Raw genomic sequence first — 23,767 nt, 5'->3', positions numbered from 1 at the left:
AGAAACTTTATCAAAATGAGTCTTTATTTTTAGATACTAAGTCATTATTTTGTAATGCAGTTATTATTTTGAGAAAGTTTCTCATCATTTCAAGCTACTTATTCATTATTTTGCAGTACTCAGTCATTCTTCTTAAATATAAGGTCAGTATTTTGCAAAAAAGTCATTATTTTAAGATAAAAGGTCAATATTTTGCAGTACCTAGTAATTATTTTGAGATGCTAAGTCATTATTTAAACACTACGTCATTATTTTGCAATGTTAAGTCATTATTTTTAGAAAGTCTCTGATTATTTTGAGATAGAAACTAGTCATTTTGAGTCACTAACTCACTATTTAGTGATAGGTAAATCACTTTTTTTAAGTTTCTTCTTATTCTGAGTTACTAAATCATTATTTTTAGAAAGTTTCTCACTTTGAGCAGACTTGGGGACTAACGGATTACATGTAACAGGATTACATAAAAAGGTAACTAAAAATTTGTAATCAGATCACGTATACATTTAGTAAAAACTGTGATTATTAGCAGAATTAAAATGTTGAAATCCACTGTGAAATAAAGGATTTATTATCCTGCACAGTGTGCAAACACATTACTAAACTTTATCAGTCTGGTCTCATGTTAAACATAATCTTACAGCTGTTGATTGATTATCATGACCTCTGGTGAAAAACGCTTCACTGGGTGGAAACTAATTGGACAAACTAAAAAAACTAACAACCAAAATGAAACATTACATTAGTCTAAACCAGTCATCCCCAAAGACTGGATCAGGACCCACAGGTGGATTCTCAAATAAATCAAACACTATGGAAGGACTTCTGTAAATTTAACATTTATATCTGCAGTACAAAAGCGTTCAAAACGTGTATATTATTTTACTAATGAGAGGAAACAAACAACAGCCTGTTAATTCTGCCTGCATACACTCAATTTGTCTCATTAATGAAATGTCCTGAACTGTTTTCAAGAAATAAAACAACGAGATGACCTGTGACCGAGCACAAATGCATTTATTAATCATTTATAAAATATTTAACACGTGCATATGTTTTCAATAACCGTGTCAAGATAATATAAAGAAGCAGAAACGGTAATAAAAATGGTCAGGAATGTTCATTGTCTAAATGTTCAGGCAGAAACAGGCTTTCTCAGATACGTCAGGAGGAAACTGAATAAAGTTGAAAGTGAAAATGGTCACTTGTTGTCTTGTATCCAGGCTCAGGTGGACTGTTTGACAGCTGGACAGGTAGACAAACCTGCTCCTGCTGCTGAAACTCAGGTGAGCTGAGGTGGGCGGGGCTTGTTACAGTATGTGAGCAACGGGGCAGGTACAACAAGCTATTCTTTTTTTTTTTGCACAGACAGTTCACATCCACACCTTAGTGCTGCTGGTTCATGCTGCAGAGAGCAGAGACACCGACCGGAGGATTTAACTTTCTTCTTTTTGAGCCGTTTTCTTCAAGGTTCAGGACTCAGGAAAACTCTTCTACCAGTCATGAAGTAAGTTTGTTTAATACTTTTTAGTTTTTTTGCTCAGTTCATGCCAATCATAATAAAGTCTTAAAGAAGTCACCACATGCCTTGTTTTGTTTATCTTGTGGTGAATCACACCAGTCGGACAGGTTTTGTTTTTGTCCCTTTATAAATGTGAACTGCTCTCTCAGTGTCAGTTGCTTCATTATGAGTTGAGTGTCTAGTCTGAACAGGATGGTTAACAGTCAAACAACTTGTCACACTGAAGGTGAAAGAGAGGTCTGCTGCACAAAGACGCTCAGAGGGGATCGGGCATCCATGGAGTCCAATCTGTCGTGCCTGTCTTCGCTGAAAGAAGACGACGCTCCGCTTTACATCCAGCCACATTACAAGGAAACCTACCGCCTGGCTATTTACGCCCTGCTGTGTGGAGGCAAAGAGGCCTACGAGGAGTTCCTCCGAGCCGAGAAGATCAGCCACTTCCTGTCCGAGGAGGAGATCCTGTTCGTCTTGGAAAATGCAGAGCTGCCTTTGGTGGAGGACGACCCCACGAAGGGGAAGCAGGTCGCGGACGAGGCAAGCCCCTCCACCTACTTCCCGATCGAGTCGGACGAGGAGGTGCCCGACCTGGACCTGGGATGGCCCGAGGTCTCCCTGGAGGGTGCAGACACCAGCGTCAGCCTGCTGTTCCACCCGCCCAGACAAAACACACCGAGCATTAAAGATGTGATTCGCAAACAGATACAGGAGGCGAGGCAGGTGAGAAACAAACACTGTCAAACAGATGAAAAAACACTCTGAAGGTGCAGTTTTATCCATCACTGTCAGGTACATAATCATGTATAGATTGATCTTACTGACACATACTATATTTACAAATGGAGAAGTGGGACAATAGAAGTTGATCTATAGCACAGACACACAATGAAAGGCGTTGCTTTGCACACACTCTACATATTTCTCCAGGCCTGTACTCTACATTATCAGAAACAGCTCAATACACGAGTCACTCTGAGTATCGAGAGTCTGCTGCCTACAGGCTTTAAAGGTTTGCCGTCATGTTAGAAAAAAAAAACTCTGCAACAATGCTCCCTTAGATGCTCCTATGGTGCCACAGTGCCCGCTATGGTGGCCCAGTTTACAAGAAAAAGTGATAGTGTCTTATAGAGTGCTCTTCCAGCAGAGACTAACTGGTAGATGCCCTCAAAGGCGTCCTTCCAGTGGACAAAATTACACTGAGCGACAGATATATAGATAATATAAAGTGATATATAGATAATATATAATATAAAGTGGCCTCTAGAGTTCCCTTCTGGTGGAGAAAATGTTATAGATTCCCTATTAGAGTGTCTGTCCAGTAAAAAAAAACACATGATAGTTTACCCTTCCAGAACAGAAAACGTGATAAAGTGCCCTCAAGGGTTTCCAGTGGACAAAATGAGATCAGGTGTCCTTCCTGTAAAAGAAAATATAATAAATTACCCTCTGGAGTACCCTTGTGGTGGAAAAAACATGATAGATTGCCCTTCCAGCAGAGAAAACATGATAAAGTGCCCTCAAGGGTGCCCCTCCAGTGGACAAAATGAGACTGGGTGTCCTTGTCCTGTAGAGAAAACAATATAAAGTGCCTTCTAGAGTGTCCTTCTATTGGAGAAAACATGATGGATATCCCTTCTAGTAGATAAAACAGGATACAGCGCCCACTCTGGTGGCCCAGTTTGCAGGGAAACATAATAAAGCGCCCTCTAGAGGGCCCTTCCAGTAGAGACAACATGATCAAGTGCCCTCACCCGCCCTTTTTTTGCCCCTGCACCTGAGGGGCAGGAGACCCCACAGTCTCAGGGTTGTAGATAGCATCATGTCCTCCATATTTCTTCTGGTTATTGTGGGTTTTGGCGACATGGACTGAGTTCACGTTCTTGTTTTGTCGTTTGTAAATCCTTCCTGATGAGAGACAAAATGCCTACGGTTCATTTTAAGAAATTTCCTAATAATTTCCATGGAATTTCCAGGAATGAACTACATGATCAGGTAATTGTCCTCAGACAGTTCAGAGGTTTATGAGGATGACTGCATCGTTCAGATGAAACATGCAGAAACAAATCACGAAATCTGGATTAGATGCACTTCATCTGACTCAGTCCTCATTTTAAGCAGAGCCAGTCAGAGCTCATGAGCAGACACGTGTGTTATTTTACACGTTACAACGCAGCTTCCCGCCCCTCCATAAGGTCAGACCTGCTGAATCCTGCAGCAGCTCATTCATTGTTATAAAGCCACAGTCTCTTGTTGAACTAGATCCTGATGTGGGTTTTTAGATTTCAGACCTTTACAAAACAAACCTAACAACTGGATTAAATCAAGCCAGTTGCAGTGAAGTAACAACAGCTAAAACAGAACAATAACTAAAAGAAAAGAATACAAGTTCTCCTGACCTCACTACTCTTTGTCCAGTACAGTAACAAGACTTCACTCACAGAAATATGTAACTGTCAAATAGCTTCTTAAGAGATCAATATTAAAGGTCAAGGTTGAGTTTATTGTGACATATACAACCATACAAAACACAAATATACACTAAGATTCGGTCTGTGCATTTAATGCTGTGCAGCATCCAGACAGCAGAACTGACCTACCATACATGTTTTAGGTTTCCAAAGTAGTAATTAATCTGGTAAACATATAAATAGAGTCCACAAGCGTAAAGATAAAGAGAGTAAAATACATAACAGTTGGACAAAAAGTAATAAATGAACAGTTAGCAGAGGGCTGCATAATTAATCTTAATATTATTGAAATCGCAACATGGCCAAGTGCAATATCCAGACTGCAGAACCAGAACCAAACTGTAATTTTTTTGAAAAAGAAAAAATGTGTGAGAAAATAGCATTATATTTAAGTACTGTCGTGCTGCAGATGTTCTCCAGATGTAAGGAGGTTTGTTTGGTTCAGACCCCTACAAAACCATCATCACAAGTTTTTTTTTCAGTAAAAATGAAAAAGTTTGATGCACAACTATTCATTCCCACTAACTGTATTGCATATTACAATCGTTTGTTTTGTTTTTTTACCATATCGTGCAGCTCTGTTAGCAACACATTAGCCTCAGACAGCTACGACTAGCTTGGTTAGCAATAAACTGATAGCAGAAACAAAAACAGCATAAACAAATTATAATTCAACAGCTATAGCTGCTGCAGCGTAGTGACGCTGGGGACACGGGACAGAGAAGTGTGACGAAGCACTGCCTGCTTTCCTGCAGCGTCCAGGTTACGTGTCTTACGTGTTTTCCAAACTTCTTTTCTGTGGACTCATTTTTTTAAAATGACAAACTATCACAACCCAATTCACAACAGGCCTTATCAATACATTTTGGGAGATTTACTTTGTGCATCATAAATGAACGTTCATGACTCTTTTTTTTTCCTGCCATTTCTGCATCATCTCGTTGTTTTTATTTCCTCTCATCTGGAAAACAATTTACTTCGTAAATGAGACAAAATAAGTGCATCTAGTGGAATTAACAAGGTCTCTTTCTTGTCCTCTTGTGAGTAATGGGTTTATGACGAGTGTACTGCAGAAATAAATCTTACATTTACAAAAACTTCCTCTATAGTCTTCTATAATCTCCTGTGACCCATGTGCGGGTCCTGACCCAGTCTCTGGGAATGACTGCTTTAAACACAATGAGGCTTAAGCTGCTCTCAGTGCTGGGTTCAGCTCCACCAAAAGTTCAACCCAGGTCAACTCTGGGCACAACCTCACCCAGCAGCTCACAGAGCAGCACCACTTTGTTTGATGTTGTTGTGTAGCATAAGCCATCGTACACAGTGCAGCTGAGGGGGAGGTGACGTGCAGCAAAGGCCTGTAGGTTGGAACTGGACCGGGGACGCTGCAGAGGACTGATACCCTCAGTACACTCGACCCACTGAACCACCACGGCACCCAGAGAACTCAGTTCACTTTATTCAGGGAAACTGTGCAAAGGAGTGAAAATCTAAAATATCAGCTGCTGTGGGTTATTTTGACAAGAAAATGTAGCAGAGTGACCAGACATGTTTCCATCAGCTACTAAAGAGGGACTTCCAGCTGGCAGAACGCTGACATGCAGGAAAAAAACTGAGCACCTGAGGCGAATCATTAGTCATTACTCCGTTTACAAGAGTAAATTAAAAAAGATCGTGCCACAGCATGAGGTACGTACAGCTCAGCATGTAAAGAACAGACTTACAGACACACTTACTACTCGTCTCCGAGACAAAAAGTTAATCTGCCAGCTGTGAAATGAGTTCTTAATGGAAAAGGTTAACATGGAGGTCATGTTTCACTGTCAGACTCATGACATTAACAGCCAACGTGTCTCAGCTTGAATGTTCTCGGTGTTCAGCTACCGGCTTCACAGAGCTGAAGCTAATAATTCAGAAATTACAGCAGGGCGTGTGTGTGTGTGTGTGTGTGTGTGTGTGTGTGTGTGTGTGTGTGTGTTTTAGTCTGAGCGTGCAGGAAATGGTCTTTAATTACACAGATATTAAATGATTGATGAAATGCACACAGTGTACTGCGTGATACGTGTTGTTCTGTGCGTACATGTACAGTGAAGAAGTCTGATTGTTATCAGGACAAATACCATAAATCCTGTAGGCGTTCAGACATAAAGACATTTCATTTTGTCCTCTTATAACTCACACAACATCTATCTGATACAACATGCTGTGAAGTTTGCTGTTAATAATTTACCTCCTAAAGATTTTATGTCAGGCCAGAAAATGTGGCTAAACTCTTAATATAAAAACATGGTGAGCCCTCTGTTATTGTGATTCTTTGTCTTGAAATGTCTTAATTCATGATGCACGTCAAGTACTGTACTTAAGTACACGTTTGAGGTACTTGTACTTTACTGGAGTATTTCTGTTACAACCAAAATAATAACAATTAACCAAAAAAACATGACTTTATGTATTTTAATTACATGCAAATTTTCCATGTAATTTTATTTTATTAAGTTAATGCAAACTTATACATGTTACAGTGTGACACACAGCCTGCTTATGTAATCAAGTAAATAAGGTTTACTTGATTTTTTTTTTTTTACATTTAGCTTATACATAACATTTTCCCATTAAGTTTTTTAAATAAATGAACTTTTAATTTTATATCTCTCAGTTCCATGTTACTTAAAAATATTGCTTCATGTTTATTAGAGCCAATAATCATTTTGCAACCTTATTCTTCTACTTCCGTACATCTCAGGGGCAGATATTGTACTTTTACTTCACTTACAGCTTAAGCACCAAAAAAATACTTTTGAAAAATGCAAAACCAGTGTCTCTTTCCAAAATTCATGACCTGGTTACTCAAGATAATCCAGAGACTTCGCTGTGAGCAGTTTCATGTAGCAAGTTAGAAAGTAGTTCCAGTAGATTCTACTGCAGAGAGAAAATAGTTCCTACATGAAAGTCGTCACAATGAGGTCTGTGAATTATCTTTTGGACAGAGACACTGATTTGAGCACTTTGAGCAGCACAACCAAGTCAAACTGAGTCCCATTATATCGAGAGAAGACAAACATCTCCACAGCTGATACAAAACTCTGCAACTCACTTTAAAAAAAATCTAGATGGCTAAATAATAATAGCACTGCTGGCCAGGGGGGGAAGGATGCAGTCTTGACTTTTGGGTGAACTGTCCCTTTAAGCTAAATAAAGTATTTAAAAACCCTCTGGATCAGGTGGAAAATGCATCATCACAAAGCTGAAAACACGGCTAACAGCATGAAAAGTTGATTTTCTTAGAGATACACACATTGTGGCGTCACAGGACAGTGACGCTACAAACACGATATATCATGTCATATAGACCATGATGCATTGCTGTAGATTAAACTAGCTATGAGTTTTAACAGCTACAGCAGTATAATGCATCATACACATTAATCCAAAAACATCAGTTCAATAAAATCAATAAAACACACAGTCAGTACTTGTCTGCATCTTTTTCCTGGTGAGGAATCTGTCAGTTCATCAAAACTTAAAAAAAAAAAAAAACATTTCAGAGGATTTTTACTTGGTAGAACTTTTGTATAATACAACCACTTACTGTCAATGTATTTGAAAGTACGAACTTTGACAGAATAAATATTGTTTCTCCTGTATTCAGAGTGTTTCCAAATGTTTAATGTGTCTCCAGGTTATCGCCATAGCGATGGACGTCTTCACCGACGTCGACATTTTCAAAGAGATCATCACCGCCACGCTGAGGGGAGTGGTCGTCTACATCCTGCTGGACGATTCCCACTTCAGGAGCTTCCTCACCATGTCCAACAGGGTGGGCGTCAACATCCACGACTTCAAGGTGAGAAGAACACACACTGCTGTCAAATACAACCAGCAAAAATACCTACTTATTTTTCTTTTCTGAACATATTCATGTGTTGAGACTTTCAGACAAACGTGGCCAAGAGTGCTGAACATCTGTTCTCAAGTACAAGTACTGTTACATTGTGAAAATATTACTTAATTACAATTAAAAGTACAAAATACTCTGACAAAAAAAACTACTCAGAGCTTTAGTTACTTTTTAATTGTTAATTAAATAGCAGCCATTGAATCAAAGGAGTTTCTGCTTTCTACAAATCTTCTGTCTAAATTACTCCAAACTCTGCTGTTCTGCTAAACTAGGGCTGCAAATTCTGTGCATTTTCTAAACTGATGGTTGAAAACTTTTTTTTTTTTTTTTTTTTTGTTAATTGTCATTTTAATTTGAAGTTTCCTGTTTGCAGTCAGATCACTTCACTGGCCACAAAAATGCAGACAAACAGTTTGGGTATTAATCCAAATTGTACTCAGTACTCAATTATGATTTCAAAAGTAACTAAATAGATTACAGGGTATAATGCAAATAAAAGTATAGACTTAAAAATTTACTCATAAAAGTACAAACACCCAAAAAAGCTACTTGATTACAGTAATTTGAGTATTTGTAATTAGTTACTTCCACCCCTGCCTTAATCCACGTCAGTGAAATATTATTTAATAAACAGACTTTGTTTTCATGAGTGAGATTTCAGGGGATTTCAGTCTTAGAGCTTTTAGAGAAAATCCACTGACAGCGTGTCTTAAAGTCTCACTTTGTGGCTGTAGCCTCAAACTCTAAAACATATATTTTATTTTGTGGACACCAAATATTTGAGATGTTATTTTGATCACATGACAGAAACACAACACACTCGTTTTAATGTATTAAAGTCCTGAAAGTATTATCCAGCAGAGGAAGAAAAACTTTGATTAAGGTTAACAAGGAAAACCTTAAATAAAAGGCTCTGTATACTGATCGTTGTCGACAGTTAAGAACTAAAACTAAAATGTTTATTTAATTTAATGCCATCATGGCTTCCACCAATTACTTTCCACTAAAGATGATCATGATCATAAAATGACCAGAAAATCTGCAGAAGAAAATGCAGTGTAATCTTTGCGGTTATTAGAAGTTAAGTGTCAGGAGGTGATGTTGATAAATCCTCGCAGAAGACACGAGCACCATTTTTTGCCCCCTTTTTTTTACACGTGGATTTCTCTGATTTTCATGCACAGCAGATATACGTATGTTTATCCTGCAAAATCATGAAAAACTTTACAAAAACGTGCTCAGACTGGTGTTGGTGATGTCAGAAGCATCTTATAACTGCAGTGAGTCTGCATTTTTGGTTGAAACCAAAATATGAGCCTGAAAAGCCACAAATGTCAGCATCACTTAGAACAAAGCATTTGTACAAGAGACTCAAAAACACCTTAATCTGCTCTGAGTTTGCACCCGTACACCCAATTATAAAATGAAGTCATTGGTTTCCAACCTGGGGTCTCTGCACCCCTCAGGGGGGCGCCGGAAATCACAGGGGGTCCCCAAGACTTTGTCTGAGATGAAGTAATCAAAATCAGATTCAGTCACAATTTATACCAGTCTGTACACAGTGCCTATAAAACATATTCACCCTCTTTGATGTTTTCCCCTTTTATTGATTTTAGAAATGGAATCATGGTCGCTATAATTTGGCTTTTTTTTTGTGTGTGTCAAAGAAAAAACAGATTTCTCCTAAGAAATGTCAATTAAATAAAAATATATAATGTAAAATAAGAGATTTAATAAGTCAGTATTTAGCAGATGCACCTTTGGTCACAGTCACGGCTCTGAGTCTGTGAAGGTCTCAGTCAGGTTCACACAGCTGGAAACTGCAATTTTACTTTCTGCAGTTTTACTTGCAAAACTGCTCAAGTTCTGTCTGGCTGCCCGGGGATCAGGTGTGAACAACTAATCAGACCAAAGAACCTTCTTCCACTTGACCATGGAGTCTCCCATGAGCCTTTGGGTGAACTCTAGTCCAGATTTAATGAGCTTTCTTCAACACTGTCTTTCTCTTTGCCACTCGTCCATAAAGCTTTGACTGGTGAAGAACACGGGCAACAGTTGTTGTCTGCAGAGTCTCTCCCATCTCAGCTGCTGAAGCTTTTAACTCCTTCAGAGTATCATAGGTGTCTCGGTGTCTCCTTCACTCGTCTCCTTCTTGCAGTTTGCAAGACGTCCTGCTCTAAACGCATTTACACATGGGCCATATTCCCTCCAGTTCTTAGTGATGGATTTAACTGAACTCCAGAGGATCACTTATTTCACATGACATATTTTTAATTATTTGACATAACTTTGGTTTTTTGTCTAAAAAGCCAAATTATATCGACCATGATTCCATGTATAAAAGCAATAAAAGGGGAAAACATCCAAGCAGGTGAACACTTTTTATAGGGGCTGTAAAAGATTATATTTTCGTCATGAATTAAAAATAGCAGGTGACTTTGCAGGCTTCTCAGTAGTCCACTGTTCTATGACCTTCAAACTCTCTGATAATGAATCATTATTGTACTCTTGGTCAGACTGAGTTTGTATAAGCTGATCCTGTTGGGTTATTAAAACTAAAGATTGTTAGGTTTATACTAGAAAACAGACATTTACCAAAGGTAAAGGTTCTGAGGATGGAAAACATTTCATTGATGTTTATTTTGGGCAGTAAGGCTTTGGAATTAATCATTTATTATTTTGGTGTTCGTGTTCGTGTGCATGAGCCCACTGGGGCTCAGCTTTCCTTTGATACAAGTAGGGGGGCTCCAAGGTGGAGTTTTTGTCCTTTATCAGGGCTCTGGATCTTTTTTTTTAACATGAGCAGACCCCTGGGATGTTTGTTCTCATGCATGAGTACAAACACACAGAGACGTGTGGGTGAGAATAGTCTGCACCGACCGACAGGTGGCTGTGAAGCTCCATGAAACACAGCGATTTACAAAGACAGTGAAGAAGAATAAGGCTACTCGCTAAAAGTTTGCAAATGTTTCATGAGGAAGGAAATGCATTCTGCAGGTTTGTTAGACCTCAGGGATGCAAACAATGTGTTTTTGTGAATTCAAAGGGTATTTTTAATGCCTAAATGTTATTTTACTTTTTAAACACAATGCAGCTTAAATTCACTCACCGTACATTAAATTACCTCAGACATCCGAGACAGAACAGGCTGAGGAATAAAAGCAGCTTTCATCGACTCCCTTTTGTTTACTGAGGATCATGTGCTCAACATGAATAGTTAAAGAGGATTTTAAGATTTAGAAAATGCTGATTGAGGTATTGTGTTGGGAAATTATCACACAGAGACACAGACGTCAACTATCTGAAGCCAGAATACACCACACACACACACAAGTAGACGACAAACAGCACTACAGTTTGTTAAATGTGATCTGATGTGGACATTTTCTGACATTTTGGATGAAAAAAAAACGACCCATCTTTCCGCTCCTGCAGCTCTATTATTTGTCGATTTGTATTCCGCCAGAGGAAGCTTCGCCTGTGGCATGACCTTTCTTCTATTGGCAGGAGCATTTAGTGGATTAAGTCTGACATTTGCTCCACGCCCTCGTGGAAATGCTGTCATTTACCAGCATTCCCTCTCTACCTGTCATTATCATACGGAGACAACCACAGCAGCCATAGGACAGATCTGTTAGCGGGGGCTGGATTTTCCTGTTGAGCGGCATCGGGACGACGTCTCACACAACAGACCAAACAAACGAGACGTCAGAGCGACGAACACAACGACAGCTTTGTGATCTCTGCAAATTGCTTAGCCAGTAGCCAGCTCAAAATAACAGCCTCAGAGAAACTGATGCACAGGTTTGATCTTGTCGAGTATCACAGAGGGTGTGTGAGTGTGTGTGTGTGTGTGTGTGTGTGTGTGTGTGTGTGTGATCTCCTGTGTGTGGGTGGGTAGGTGGGTGTTGAAGTTACAACTAATGGACGTGAAGAAAAAAGCTACTGCTGCACTTTCCTGATTTCTGTACTTGTCAAACTTCCTGATTCTCCCAGGAGACTCCCGTTGTTCACTGGCCTCTCCCTATTCCCTCCATCACAATTCTCCTGTATTTCTCCTGATTTCTGACACATTTTCATACCTTTTTTTCCCTTTTCTTTATCACAAGCTGTGTGTTTACACCCTACGACTCCAAAGGTCCACTGTTTCCACGCGGACGACAATACAGCCACACCAAACTAGACTCTCTGGATAGAAGAATTCCTGTTTCTTTAAAAGGAAAGTTTTGAAACAGACATGTCCAAACTACTCCATAAAGGGCCGCGTGGCTGCAGGTTTTTGTTCCAACCAATCAACAACTCACCTGCTGTTGAAAGACTGAAATCAGTTGATTTAATGAGTCGAGCCTGGTGTTCTCCGGCTTGGTGGGAATGAAAACCTGCAGCCACTCGACCCTTCATGGAATAGTTTATGTTTTAAAGAGGAGGGGTATGCATCTTATAAAAGCAACTGTGTCAATTCTTTTCAAGGAAGAGCAAAAATAAATGCATGAAAAAAACTTACACATATTAGCTTATGCCAGAGATTTACACAAGTTCACGCCAGAGGGGCGTCTTGTTTTATATGCTTTTCTAAGAACAAAAAGTAAAATGTATTTAACATAAAAATGATGTAACAGTGTAGGTATTATTTTGTTGGTTTTATTTTAATCAGGAGAGACTACAAAATATATTTGATCAGTCAGCGATGTATAAAGGGGGTAGTGAAGCTATGATTAGTGAAAGAAGCCCCTGATGGAATCTGGACACTGGTGGTGGTGGTGAAGAGATGCTGAAGAGGACTGGACTTGGACCTGGACTCTGGATTAGATGAACTGGAGGAGAACGGGGCGGAGGAGGGTCGCAACAATTCTGTGCAGAAATGAAAGCAGCAGATTTTGACGGCATGATCTGGTTGGTTGACTTAAAGAGTGAATGCCGGGTAAAGAGACAGGGGAGAGAGACAGACAGTTAAGGATGCATGAGACATAAAGATAGTCCCCCTGATTGGACTTACGCCGAGCTTCAGTCTTTAAAAGTCACCAAAATGCAGGAAAAATGTCCCTGAAACTCAAATATGTTTTTTCTTTTTGGCATTGATATTTTTTTAAAGGTTCACAAGTGTGCTAATTTCCCAGAATTACTTTGTTTAGAATTTACTTTAAAAAACCCAATCTGACAAAGTAAAATCCATCTCATTTAAGATGGAAATGATACTTAAATACAGACTGCATTATATATTATTTTCTTATACTCCTACGCTTCTCCAAACTACAAGCTTTTCTTTTAAGAAGAAAAAATATGACAAATGAAAAGAAAAGGTTCATAAACAAGTATAATTTAATTAGATACTCAATAAAATCATATTGACTGTCATTTAGGTCTGTGTGTGAAATATAATTCATCATGCAGTTGAAAAGGAGGCGGAGGCCTGTGATGAGTTCATTGCCTTGAACTCTGACTCGGCTCTGTTGCCATGACAATAATCATCATATGTTCAGCATACTTGTCGAGCTTGAGACCTCAAAAAAGGGAGGATTTCAACACCAAAATATAACAGAATAAAGTACGCTGCATCCACATCAGCTTTATGTTTAATTCTCAGGAAAGAATACAGAATGTGGACTTTAGTAAATCCATGGCATAAACGAATATTCATTGGTTTTCTTTCATTTATTTATTTTTGTGCCTCTGCTCCTAAAAGAAAACAGATGCGTCAGATTTCACAAAATCCATGCCGCTTTCCTTTAAAGAAACTTTTTACAAATCTGGTTTGGTGTAGCTGTGTTGTTGTCTGTGAGAAAGCGTAGACTTTGAGAGTCGTATACACACGACAAAAAAGACAATTTTTCATAAATCGAATTATACAAATGCAAAGGGTATCTGTATCTGAAAGTGATGAACCAGACTTTTCAGGTGGTGGGGGAGGACAGATGGATCAAACAAACACAGGAGACTTCATGTCCCATGTGACACCAAAACAATATTAAGAGTTGTAAGGCACATAGTGTTATGTCCATCACTTCGTTTTGTCTTTCGTTTTGCAAGTCACTTCAGTGAGGTCATGTGATGTATGTAAAATAATGTCGTTTTTGTAACCTCAAACATGGTCTCATCCTAAAACCTAAGTAGTTTTAGTGCCTAACTTCACCAAACTGTGACCATTTCACAGCGTTAATCACGTGTTAAAACGACCCTCTGACCGCGTCAGATAGTCACTGAAGGTTACCTGGCGCTTCAATATCAGACGCTGAGGAACACTGACGAATCGTTGGTATGTTTGGATGCGAACGTGTTGCCACAGCCTGTACCTGCTGCAGCATTTTGGGGTTTCTTTTGTGTGAATGTCCTGGTTTGTGAAAAACACACATTTCACTCTCAGTTTACGACGACGGTTATCGTGTTAATTTGTATTTCTTAAGATGGAAACATAATGAATTATAATTCATACACAGGCCTGTTTACTAGTTAGATGTTAGATGTCTAGCTAGCATGAGCTACCAAACTAGTTAAACCTGCTATCACAAAAATATAATCCTGATAAATTGTCTAATTAAGCTGAAACATTCCAATTAAACAGGCAGTGTCACATTCCAGTTTCTAATACAATGCTTGTGTCTGTCTGCACATCAATTGTTGAATGCAGAGTTATTCATTCATGTGTGTTTGTGCCTTGCAACTCCTCCCGAGTCTCAGCTGGGAGGTGTGTATGAGCAGCAAGTTTGCTATGTTACGTACGTCATGTACATTTGTTTTGTCTATTAAACAAAATAAAGCTTGTTAGGTCATCGTAAAACAGAAAAACAAAATATCAAAAGGGTGGGGCCGAGCTACACACATTAACAGCTGTGAAACAAATAGAAAATAACATTTTATTTCTCTGATTCACTGTTTTGTTCTCGCTGCTCCCTCTCTTCATTCACTCTCTGTCTCACTCGTTTCGTCTGGGAGGAGGGGACAACTTTGAATGGTGTGTTTACAAACAGCAACGGACAAATCCTGCATAGTGTACCTTTAACATCAAGTATATAAAACCAGACATAGTCAGGTGGATGTTCTGTCTGGATACAGAAAAACGCACCGGGCTTTCAACACAGTATAAAGAGCGAGGAAGTCCAGGTCTGGAGGACTCAAACAATCACAGGACTTTCACCCAGGAGACTGGGCCGCATCTATCGTTTTTCCAACCCTGTTTAGATGAAACCGTACCCACTTACGAATGACAAAAGCGTATCTGATATATGACAGCCAATGATAAAACGCTGAGCTGAACCGTGGTGCTGATGCAGCAGACTGTCAGTCGTGCTCTCCCTGATAATCACATCGACCTCCTTCGCTGTGTCAGTCCCTCTCACCCGGCCTGTGACTTCTCAGGATCACTCCTCTACTGGAGCCGCTCTCCGCTGCCAGAGTGTTTTTGGGCGAGGCAGAGCGGAAGCTAAGATGGCGACCGCATGGTCTGCTGAATGGTGGCTCCCCCAAGAAGAGAAGCGAAGAGAAGCCAAACATCAGTTATAGCAAGTTAAAGTAAAAATAAATTTACTGATTTGAAAAGGTACCTGTAGCGTTTAAACAAGCACTGGAAAATGAAACCTGTTTCTTTCCCTGGCTGAGGAGCTCTAACCCAGTGACTCTTTGTTTCCTTCATCAGAACATTCGAGTTCGGACGGTTCAGGGGCCACAGTATCAGTGTCGATCTGGGGTGAAGTTCCACGGAGATCTGGAGCAAAAATTCATTCTGGTGGACTGTCGAACAGTGATGTATGGAACTTACAGGTGAGTTGCTCAGGAGCCATGGTGTGATTTGATATTCTCTAATGCACCTGGTACCTCTTATTGTTCAGCTCTGGAAACCAGAAATCCTTTTGATCAGTTGGACCTCATTTACACCTGACTTTAAAATGTGATCTGAATCTGGATGTCCTATCTGAATAAAGGAAAACACTTGTTACTGCAAGCTGCAAGTGCATGCAGAACACATCATGATCAAATTACATCTAGAAGCTTGCATCGTGGTCGGATCTCAGTCAGGGGTAAATCTGCACAGTCTCTAGCTGTGCATCTCCCTGCTAGCTCAAGCAATGCTAGCAAAAGCTACAAGTAGAATTAGCGGCTGGTCAATAGCAAGCCTTGAACCTACCATGTGTAAAGTGATGATAAAGATACCTATGCATTTGATTACTATGTTTGCTGAAACATCCATCAGTCCGGACGTATATACGTAGACATTACATTGACCATTTTGACCTGTTGCTGCAATATGTCAACATTGCTGCCATTTCGGACCACCTGGCCTGTAAACAAATATATGCAGATGGGAAGCTGCTGTTTTTCTGCATAAAAGGCACTATAACATTCACAATTCTGATTTCAATGAGTGCTGCTATGTTGAAAAAAGGGTTTATGATCTATGTAGGAAACACAGATCATGAACCCTCAAATATAAAAACCATTCATTGTAATCGGTTAAGAAATCATACATTTTAATTATTTTAATTCAGGAAAACTGCAGCTCCTCTTGTTAAATTGCATTTGTTTGCACGCTGGTCATGTCCTGTCCACTATGGTGGCAACGCTGACATACAACCCAAAGGCCAATGAGGCATATACGTATATAAGTCTGTGCCTACTGAGATCTGACCATGATGTAGGAAAAAGACCCGAATACAGACAAACAAGCAGACATGAACAGTTCAGTGATGTGAAAATGTCGATACATAAGCCTACAGGCGAGCGTAGTCTGTCCTCAGGTTAACAGGAATGGGTCAGGAAAAAGCAGCAAGTACGGAGGTACAGATTTGGGTTCAGGTGGGTGGAAAGCAAAGGCATGAAGCAGCACTGATGAACTGGTAAATGGTTTGAGAAACTGGGCTGGGACTGACAGGGTGATCGAGGGAATGAGACACAGGTGAGCAGGTGGATGTGAGACTCCAGTGACAAGGATTGATGAGGACAATCTGAGATCATCTGGTGTGTAAACATTAAATACACAGACGCTGCACCAACCGCTTCGGCCCTTTGCTATGATGCATTAACATCGTCGCCATATTGGACAGGGAAAGACTGTCCTGTAAACAAATACAAGTAAACAGGGGAACATTTACATGTACATTTCTCGGGCAGCAACGATGCACCAACAGCATGATTCAGGAAGGAGACACAGGTGAGCAAGTGGATGTGAGAGTTAAATGACGAGGACATCTGGTGGGGCGTGGGAATGTGGACAAGAGGAAATGTGGCTGTCAAGAGGGACAGGAAAGACAACTGAGGCTGAGCTGGAATCACAGGGCAGAAACATGAACATGTATTCATACCAGGTGTGAATCTGTATCCGGATACAGATCAGATGTTTATACTGGGTGAAAATGTGGCCTTGTGCTCACTTTGCAGGTCAACTGACCAAAAAGTCATGACTAAATCAGAAGAGTTCAAGTGACACACAGTGTCCATGATTTCTGGTTTCTTCTCTCTTTAGCCTACAGATGTTTTAATCCTCAGTAACTGCCACTGATTTGTGATTTCAGTGATGTGTTTGGAGCCTTTCTCACAATTATTTGTAACTAAAAAGCCCATAATTCATTATGTGTGACTATTGTCATTTTCAAGTCCTGTTTTGTAAAAGCTACTGTAAAGATAAAGTACATTTAAACATCATTAAATCAGGAGTCTAAACTTTTCTTGCTTATTTTCCTAGAGTTGTGTATCATGTGGGTTTTTTCCAATACTGGTGCTAAAATGATGCTTTGAATGCAGTGGTGGACAGAATCTAAGTACAATTACTTGAGTACTGTACTTAAGTACATGTTTTGAGTATCTGTACTTTACTTGAGTATTAGTTTTTTTTTAAAAACTTCAGACTTTCACTCCACTACATTTCAAAGACAAATATTGTACTTTTGACTTCACTACATTTCTAGGAAGGTTGTCGTTACTTGTTACTTTTAGTCGAAGCAAAGTTTTGAAGTCAGCTGCTGTTTTTTTCTTTTCTAAAATGCGATTGGCCACACGCTGTGTTCATCACAGAAGGACACCAATCACAGTACCCGCTCTCTACTGGGACTGACGCAGAGGCAGAAACACATCATCCAGAGGCTCTGTAACAAGAACAACCAAGCTCTCCCTCTTTCATTCAAACAAAACTCTGTAATGGTGATGGCAGGAGAAAGACAAAATTAAAGAGAGAAAGAGTAATCTGTGGCAGGACAAATCTGCTTGATATGTATTCAGAAAGTAGGCTGATACAGAGGTTTCATTTCAGCAGACAAGCACTGTTTGAGTTAATTGAAGTGCTCTCCCATCAACTACAGGATCTGTCGGACAGAAAGACAGCGGTGTCTCCCGCCCTGCAGGTGCTGACTGCACTCAGGTTTTATGCCAACGGAGCCTTTCAGAATACTATGGAAGACATGATAAATGCATGATAATGCTTTGGGTAGAAGTGTGTTGCTTAGCAACAATAATCAATTCACATGTGCTCATGTGGACGTGCACTGTTAGACCAGGCGCAGCTACAACTGTTGTCAGTCAGGCTTGGTGCAGTCGGTGTATATTCCAATCACAATGTTGGACATAGTTCAGTCTGGCGTAAGAGTTAAGACCTTATTACCACCCAGCTGGTGCACTCGGCTCCTGGTATTTTATGTCTATGCTCCCCATTGTCAGTGTCAGGGGATAGTGAATTCCCCCCAAACTGTGCCTCTTTAACCAAAGCTCACATATTTAAGCTATTCTGTGATCTCCTTTTGATAACTAATGTCTGATGTAATCATTTTTTAATTCCATTCACTGAGCCTCTTGAGAAAACTGTTTGGGACCCTCTTGGCCTGCCTGCCACTTTAAAAACCTCTGATTGAAATAATTAAGATTTACATCAGTTCATTGTTAGTAATGTGGAAAATCTATTCATCATCTCCCTGCCGGCTCTCCTCTCTGTCTTCTTTTTCAGCTACACATGGACGTATGAGAAGATCAACCTCAGCATGGTGCTGGTGATCACGGGTCAGCTGGTTTGCTCTTATGACGAGGAGTTTCGAAGACTGTACGCTCGCTCCATGGTCCCTCCAGTTCATTCCAAGGAGAGATCGTTTGTCCAATACCTGGGAGAGCCAGCGGCCCTGCACAGCCCAAACTCCAGCCACCTCTCCCTCCATCAGATTCACATGCGATCCAGAGGGATGCACGGCCTGAGAGTCGCTCAGGACGACAGGTTAAACAATGCCGCCATTTTGACCAGGGGCCTGAGCGTACAGGAGAGGCTGCATCAATCTCACTGTCCTGACATGGGGAATCTGATACGAGGACACAGTTATGGTGGAGAACTGCAGAAGTTGAACTCCTTGACTCGGCTGAGAATGGGGACCAAGGACATTGGAGTTCCTCCTGAGAGGACCGGATCTAACCCGAGGATGGTCGGTGACATGCTAATCTCAAACAGGTTGTCTCAGCAGCACCTGAGGCACCGGGCTCGCTATGGAGCAGACCAGAATCTGATACCATTCAACTCTGAATCATCACTGCACAGGTGGAAGATGGACACATACCTTAAAGACAGCGACATGCCTTTAGATGCATCATGTGAGGCGATATCCCCGCTGGCATCTCCATATAGTAGCCACACAGGCTTAAACGAGTATCAGTCGCAGCTGGTTCACAACAGGTCGCGAGACATAAAGTCCAGGATGGAAGAAATGAGGCAGAAGAGGCTCAGTCTGCAGGAATACACCAGTCTCCGGCAGAGCCAAGAGTCTTTGAGAGCTATGTATCCGACAGACAGACCTACCTTTATGTCTTCATTAAGAGGTCTGGACATGAGCGTGGCAGAAGTAGAACCAAATAGTCAAAACGATGGCAGTCTGGAACCAGCCAACCACAAAAACAGTGAGCCAAATCAGGAGGGACTTCTCACTGATGGCAACCGCTCTGCCTCATACTACGATGTAAAAATGGTTCCAGATCGAAAGACGGCACAGACGCCCAACCGGAATGAGCCTCTTTCCAGGACAACCTCAGCGGGCGATCTGGACATGAAACCAAAGGATCCGTCACTCAAGCTCTCTCATTTGCAGCCCGGTGGTCTCCAGCATGCCAGGGTGATGGAGTCTTTGACTGAAATCCCTGAAGAGAAAGAGGGTTCGAAATCACGTGTCAACAGCTCAGACTCCGCTGCATTCAAAGAGGGAAATGAGGAGGCTCACAAAGACGAGAAAGCTGCAGAAGAGAACTCTGTGAAAACAAGCTTACCTGCAGAACCACAGCAGCATCAGGATCAAGCCAAAAGAAGCCATGGTTCTGTAGGTAAGGTGGCCAACAGCTCAGACTCCCCAAAAGAAAGACAGAAATCAATACCGAATGAGGCACAAACTATCCCAAACAATTCTACAGGATCTCAGCATGGAGCAGAGGTTAGGATTAGTCACACAGAAAAAGCACAAACACAGAGCGAGGAACCAACCCTTCAAAGGAAAAATTCCTTGAGAATGAAAGTATATTCGCTGCTGAATTCGGACGAAAAGAAAGCATCCAAAAAAGATGAGAAGACACTCCAGAGAAAGCCATCGCTGAGATCAAAAAATCCCTCAGGATCAAACCAACCAGTTAAAGGAGACCATTCACAGGCACCTGCGGTAAACCAAACAACCAAGAAAACTCACTCGCCAAACACATCCAGGTCGCAGAAGTCTGTCAGCAGTCTGACAGAGACAGACAAGCCAAAATCTCCATTCCCGAGATTATCTCCTCAGCGCTCGAGCAAAAAGAAGGCAAACCTTTCAGCAGAGCAGGATCGAGGCTCGGGGAGCACCCTGGACGACGAGGGAGCGCCGGTCTACCAAAGACAGAAAGTCTACAGCCGATTTGAATATTTGCTCACTGCTGAAAATACTCCGAAAGACAGAGGCTCTTCACTGAACAGGCCTGTCAATCTGTCTGCCAATCAGGCACAAAGTGGCACTGACAACAAACTGGGAAGATTCATGCAGCGAGTAGGAAATCTAATGGGCAAGAACAAGTAGAGCTGCAGAAAAAGAAGGCTGCCATGCTCAAGAATGAAGGCAAAGACAGTCTTTAGTGCTTCTGTTGTTCATGCAGCGATTGACTGTATGGTCACCACTACGGCAGGGTATCGGTACTCAACACCTTTAAGGTATCGAGTGAAATAACCAAACTTTTGTATTGTATCCAAACTTTTCCAGTCAAATAATACCTGCAGTTGACCCTTTTGATTTCCAGACCCAGGGGGAAAAAAGACTATTTACATGGTTTTGCGTGCAGCCAATCATCACAAGTGTTCACAAGTGTGTAAAGAAGAATGGTGAGAGGGAAACGAGTGGTTAGTTAAAAAGTTTCTGCTCTCGTTTTTTAGCTGCGTCATTGTACACAGAGCAATGCAACAACATAACAGGCTGTAAACTTTACAAACTGATTCTCAAAATCACCACATACGGCAGCAGAGAGCATGCAGAGCAGGTAACACTTGGTTGTTTGCTTGTTGCTTATGCTTGTTTTTGCCATTGACAAGCTAACACTGTTCTAAGTGTATGATCGCATTATAATTGGAAAGGATCGCAACAGTTTGAGACCTTTTTTTTAAACATTTTGTTTACATTTTGTTTGTTCGGTTTTCTTATTGCTCTCACCAAACTAACCAGACTCCTTTTTAAAAACATCATCAGCGTCAGCTTCATTCCAACTCCACAGAAACATTTAAAAAAAAAACTCACCAAAAACATCTTGGTTTATCTTTCCACTGTCTTTCCAACTTGACACATGCATGGCAGGTGATGCAGGACAGCAGCAGCAGCACTGCTGCAACCTGGCAAGAGAAGCTTGTCCACTGTTTTTATATCCGAACTATAGGAGGATGCACATTTTCACTATCTCTAACGTCATTAATCCAATTATCCATGTTGTCACTATTAGCAAGCAACAGCAGACATGGTGTCTAGAAGGGAACCCCAGATCCGCAAGATCTCACGAGAGTGAACATTTTGACAAAAACCATGAAAAATCTTGCAAAAGTCTGGCAAATTTGAGGTTCCCTTCTAGACCTAACCAGAAAGCACCGAGACTGACGGACACAACATGGCATCGCAACAACAGTGATCACAAAAAACAGTTGCCGGATTCGTCTATAGGGCCACCGAACAAGCTGCTATGTTTGATGTGTTGAGCTGGTTTGATAATGTGACTAAGATCAGGGAAGATATTTACAGCTGTTGTTAAAAAAAACAAGACGTCATGTGTCAGGTATCTGCTACTAAATCAGTGTCTGTCTATTACCTGGAATTGGATGTTACAGGGAAACAGGGTTGATGTGAAAATACCAGTGAGGCAAGTTGTTTACAATGAAGTTCAAACAGAGTCACTGTAACTATAGTGCTTTTAGACAGGAAAAAAAATATTTTATCAGGGGAGTTAAAATTGTAAAAATGATACATTTTTTTATATTGAAAGTGTTTAGAGATGTTTCAAGACCACTTTTCTGTCCCTGAACTTTGAATATCAGTCGAAAATGTAAAAAATGTATATTATTATTATTTTTTAACAACTGTATGTTACTCAACCCTGTATGTATGTATGTAATATGTTTTCTATCATTGTTGCACGGCCCGACTCAGGTTGTGTTCTTCACTGCTGGGAAGAAGCAGGATCCAGTTACTGAGATAATAAATGAGTTGATATCAGATTGATGCATAGACTTGATCTTGATTTTAGGCTGTATCGGAGGCATTTAGGATATTGGTATCAGTATCTGAACAAATAACAAATAACACTAAATCCCATGAAAAGGCCAAAGCAAACAATGATTTTAACTGTTTGCAAAACTACAAAAACATACATTTTGGCTCAGTCACATATATCATCCTGCTGTAGGGATGGAAATTGCTAAAATTATCTGCCTAACTCTTTACTGATTCCTTTATTGATTCCAGATCAGTTTTCTTTGTGGATAAAAAGTTTACACAGGTTTACAGCGTCAGTGTGACTGTTTTACGATCTCTGTGTCTGAACACAGTGTAGGATCAGAGTAAAGACAGGCATGCGTTTGACTCTGGTGTGCAAAAGCTCCACTTTGTTTAATTTGGAACCGGTTCTCAAAAATTTGCTGAGCGTGCCCGTGTGGTGGAAATGCTACTCAGTTGGGAGGCGGTGTCGAATACATGGAATTTATGGAATTCAAGCCCAGGTTTTGTAGAAAGATGTTTCAGCATTACTGACTTGAAATGATCAGTTGACACACATATTACAGCTAACACTGTCATCTTCTTTGTGAACTGAATCAACACTCTGGAACATTTCTAGATGCATGAGTTTGATATCAGTGTTTTGCACAGTGCAGAATAATAAATGTGGATTAATTTACTGCTGAAAATAGTCCCTGCAAATGCATTTCACTATTTCTTCCTGTTTGACTTACATTTGATAAGTTACGGTGAGTGGCTGTTCCAGGAAATTACTGAGCCTTTAAAACAATAAAACTATGTATTTTTTACCCTTTTTAAAAACAAAACTTTTTTTTTTTTTTTTTTTAATTTACACCTGGAAAACAATGGTTTTTGAGATTAGAGTGTGTCAGCGTATTAAAGATTGAAGATGGAGAGATACGTTTCTTAGCATTAGGGTTACAGCTTATTTTAGCTTGCAGGACAATGACACTTCCTCTTTTTTTATTAAAATAGTCAATCATCTGTCAGAAGAAACATGCCGGCATGGATAAAGGGAACTGATTGGCTCAGAGGCATACGATACCAATGGATCAGACAATGTGGAACCCGCTCTGAACTGAAACCGGTTCCTGATTTCCATCCCGACACTGGAGCACTAAATGTGGATTAATTCACTGCTGAAAATAGTCCCCAACAAATGCACTATTTCCTCTGGTTTATATATATTTAATATATTTTTGTA

The 23,767-nt window shown here is 40.5% G+C and overlaps 1 protein-coding gene across 2 annotated transcripts; it reads left to right on the top strand.

Moving 5' to 3' along the window:
* Window positions 1-41: 41 nt before the first annotated feature.
* Window positions 42-21,016, top strand: LOC146329450 (uncharacterized). 2 transcript variants are annotated; one of them, XM_084714714.1, is made up of 5 exons: window positions 42-1,504; window positions 1,746-2,236; window positions 7,664-7,828; window positions 15,513-15,637; window positions 18,807-21,016. In XM_084714714.1, the coding sequence occupies exons 2-5, from the start codon at window positions 1,796-1,798 to the stop codon at window positions 20,869-20,871; spliced, it is 2,796 nt and encodes a 931-aa protein (XP_084570840.1). In that variant the 5' UTR covers window positions 42-1,504; window positions 1,746-1,795; the 3' UTR covers window positions 20,872-21,016. The 2 variants fall into 2 exon arrangements, with proteins under 2 accessions (XP_084570840.1, XP_084570839.1); XM_084714713.1 differs by lacking the exon at window positions 42-1,504 and having other exon boundaries at window positions 1,561-2,236.
* The last annotated feature ends 2,751 nt before the right edge of the window (window positions 21,017-23,767 follow it).

Source organism: Lutjanus erythropterus, chromosome 3, assembly GCF_056507025.1.
Source record: "Lutjanus erythropterus isolate fLutEry1 chromosome 3, fLutEry1.hap2, whole genome shotgun sequence".
NCBI classification, from domain to species: Eukaryota; Metazoa; Chordata; class Actinopteri; order Lutjaniformes; family Lutjanidae; genus Lutjanus; species Lutjanus erythropterus.
The sequence above is the reverse complement of the archived record's forward strand: the minus strand, read 5'-3'. Positions and strand labels throughout refer to the sequence as shown.

Excerpts from the sequence above, each read along its gene's own strand:
- LOC146329450 (XM_084714713.1), top strand. The coding sequence starts at position 1,712 with ATGGTTAACAGTCAAACAACTTGTCACACTGAAGGTGAAAGAGAGGTC. Across the intron at positions 7,829-15,512 it reads TCAACATCCACGACTTCAAG|AACATTCGAGTTCGGACGGT; the intron begins GTGAGAAGAACA and ends TTCCTTCATCAG. Across the intron at positions 15,638-18,806 it reads GTGATGTATGGAACTTACAG|CTACACATGGACGTATGAGA; the intron begins GTGAGTTGCTCA and ends CTTCTTTTTCAG.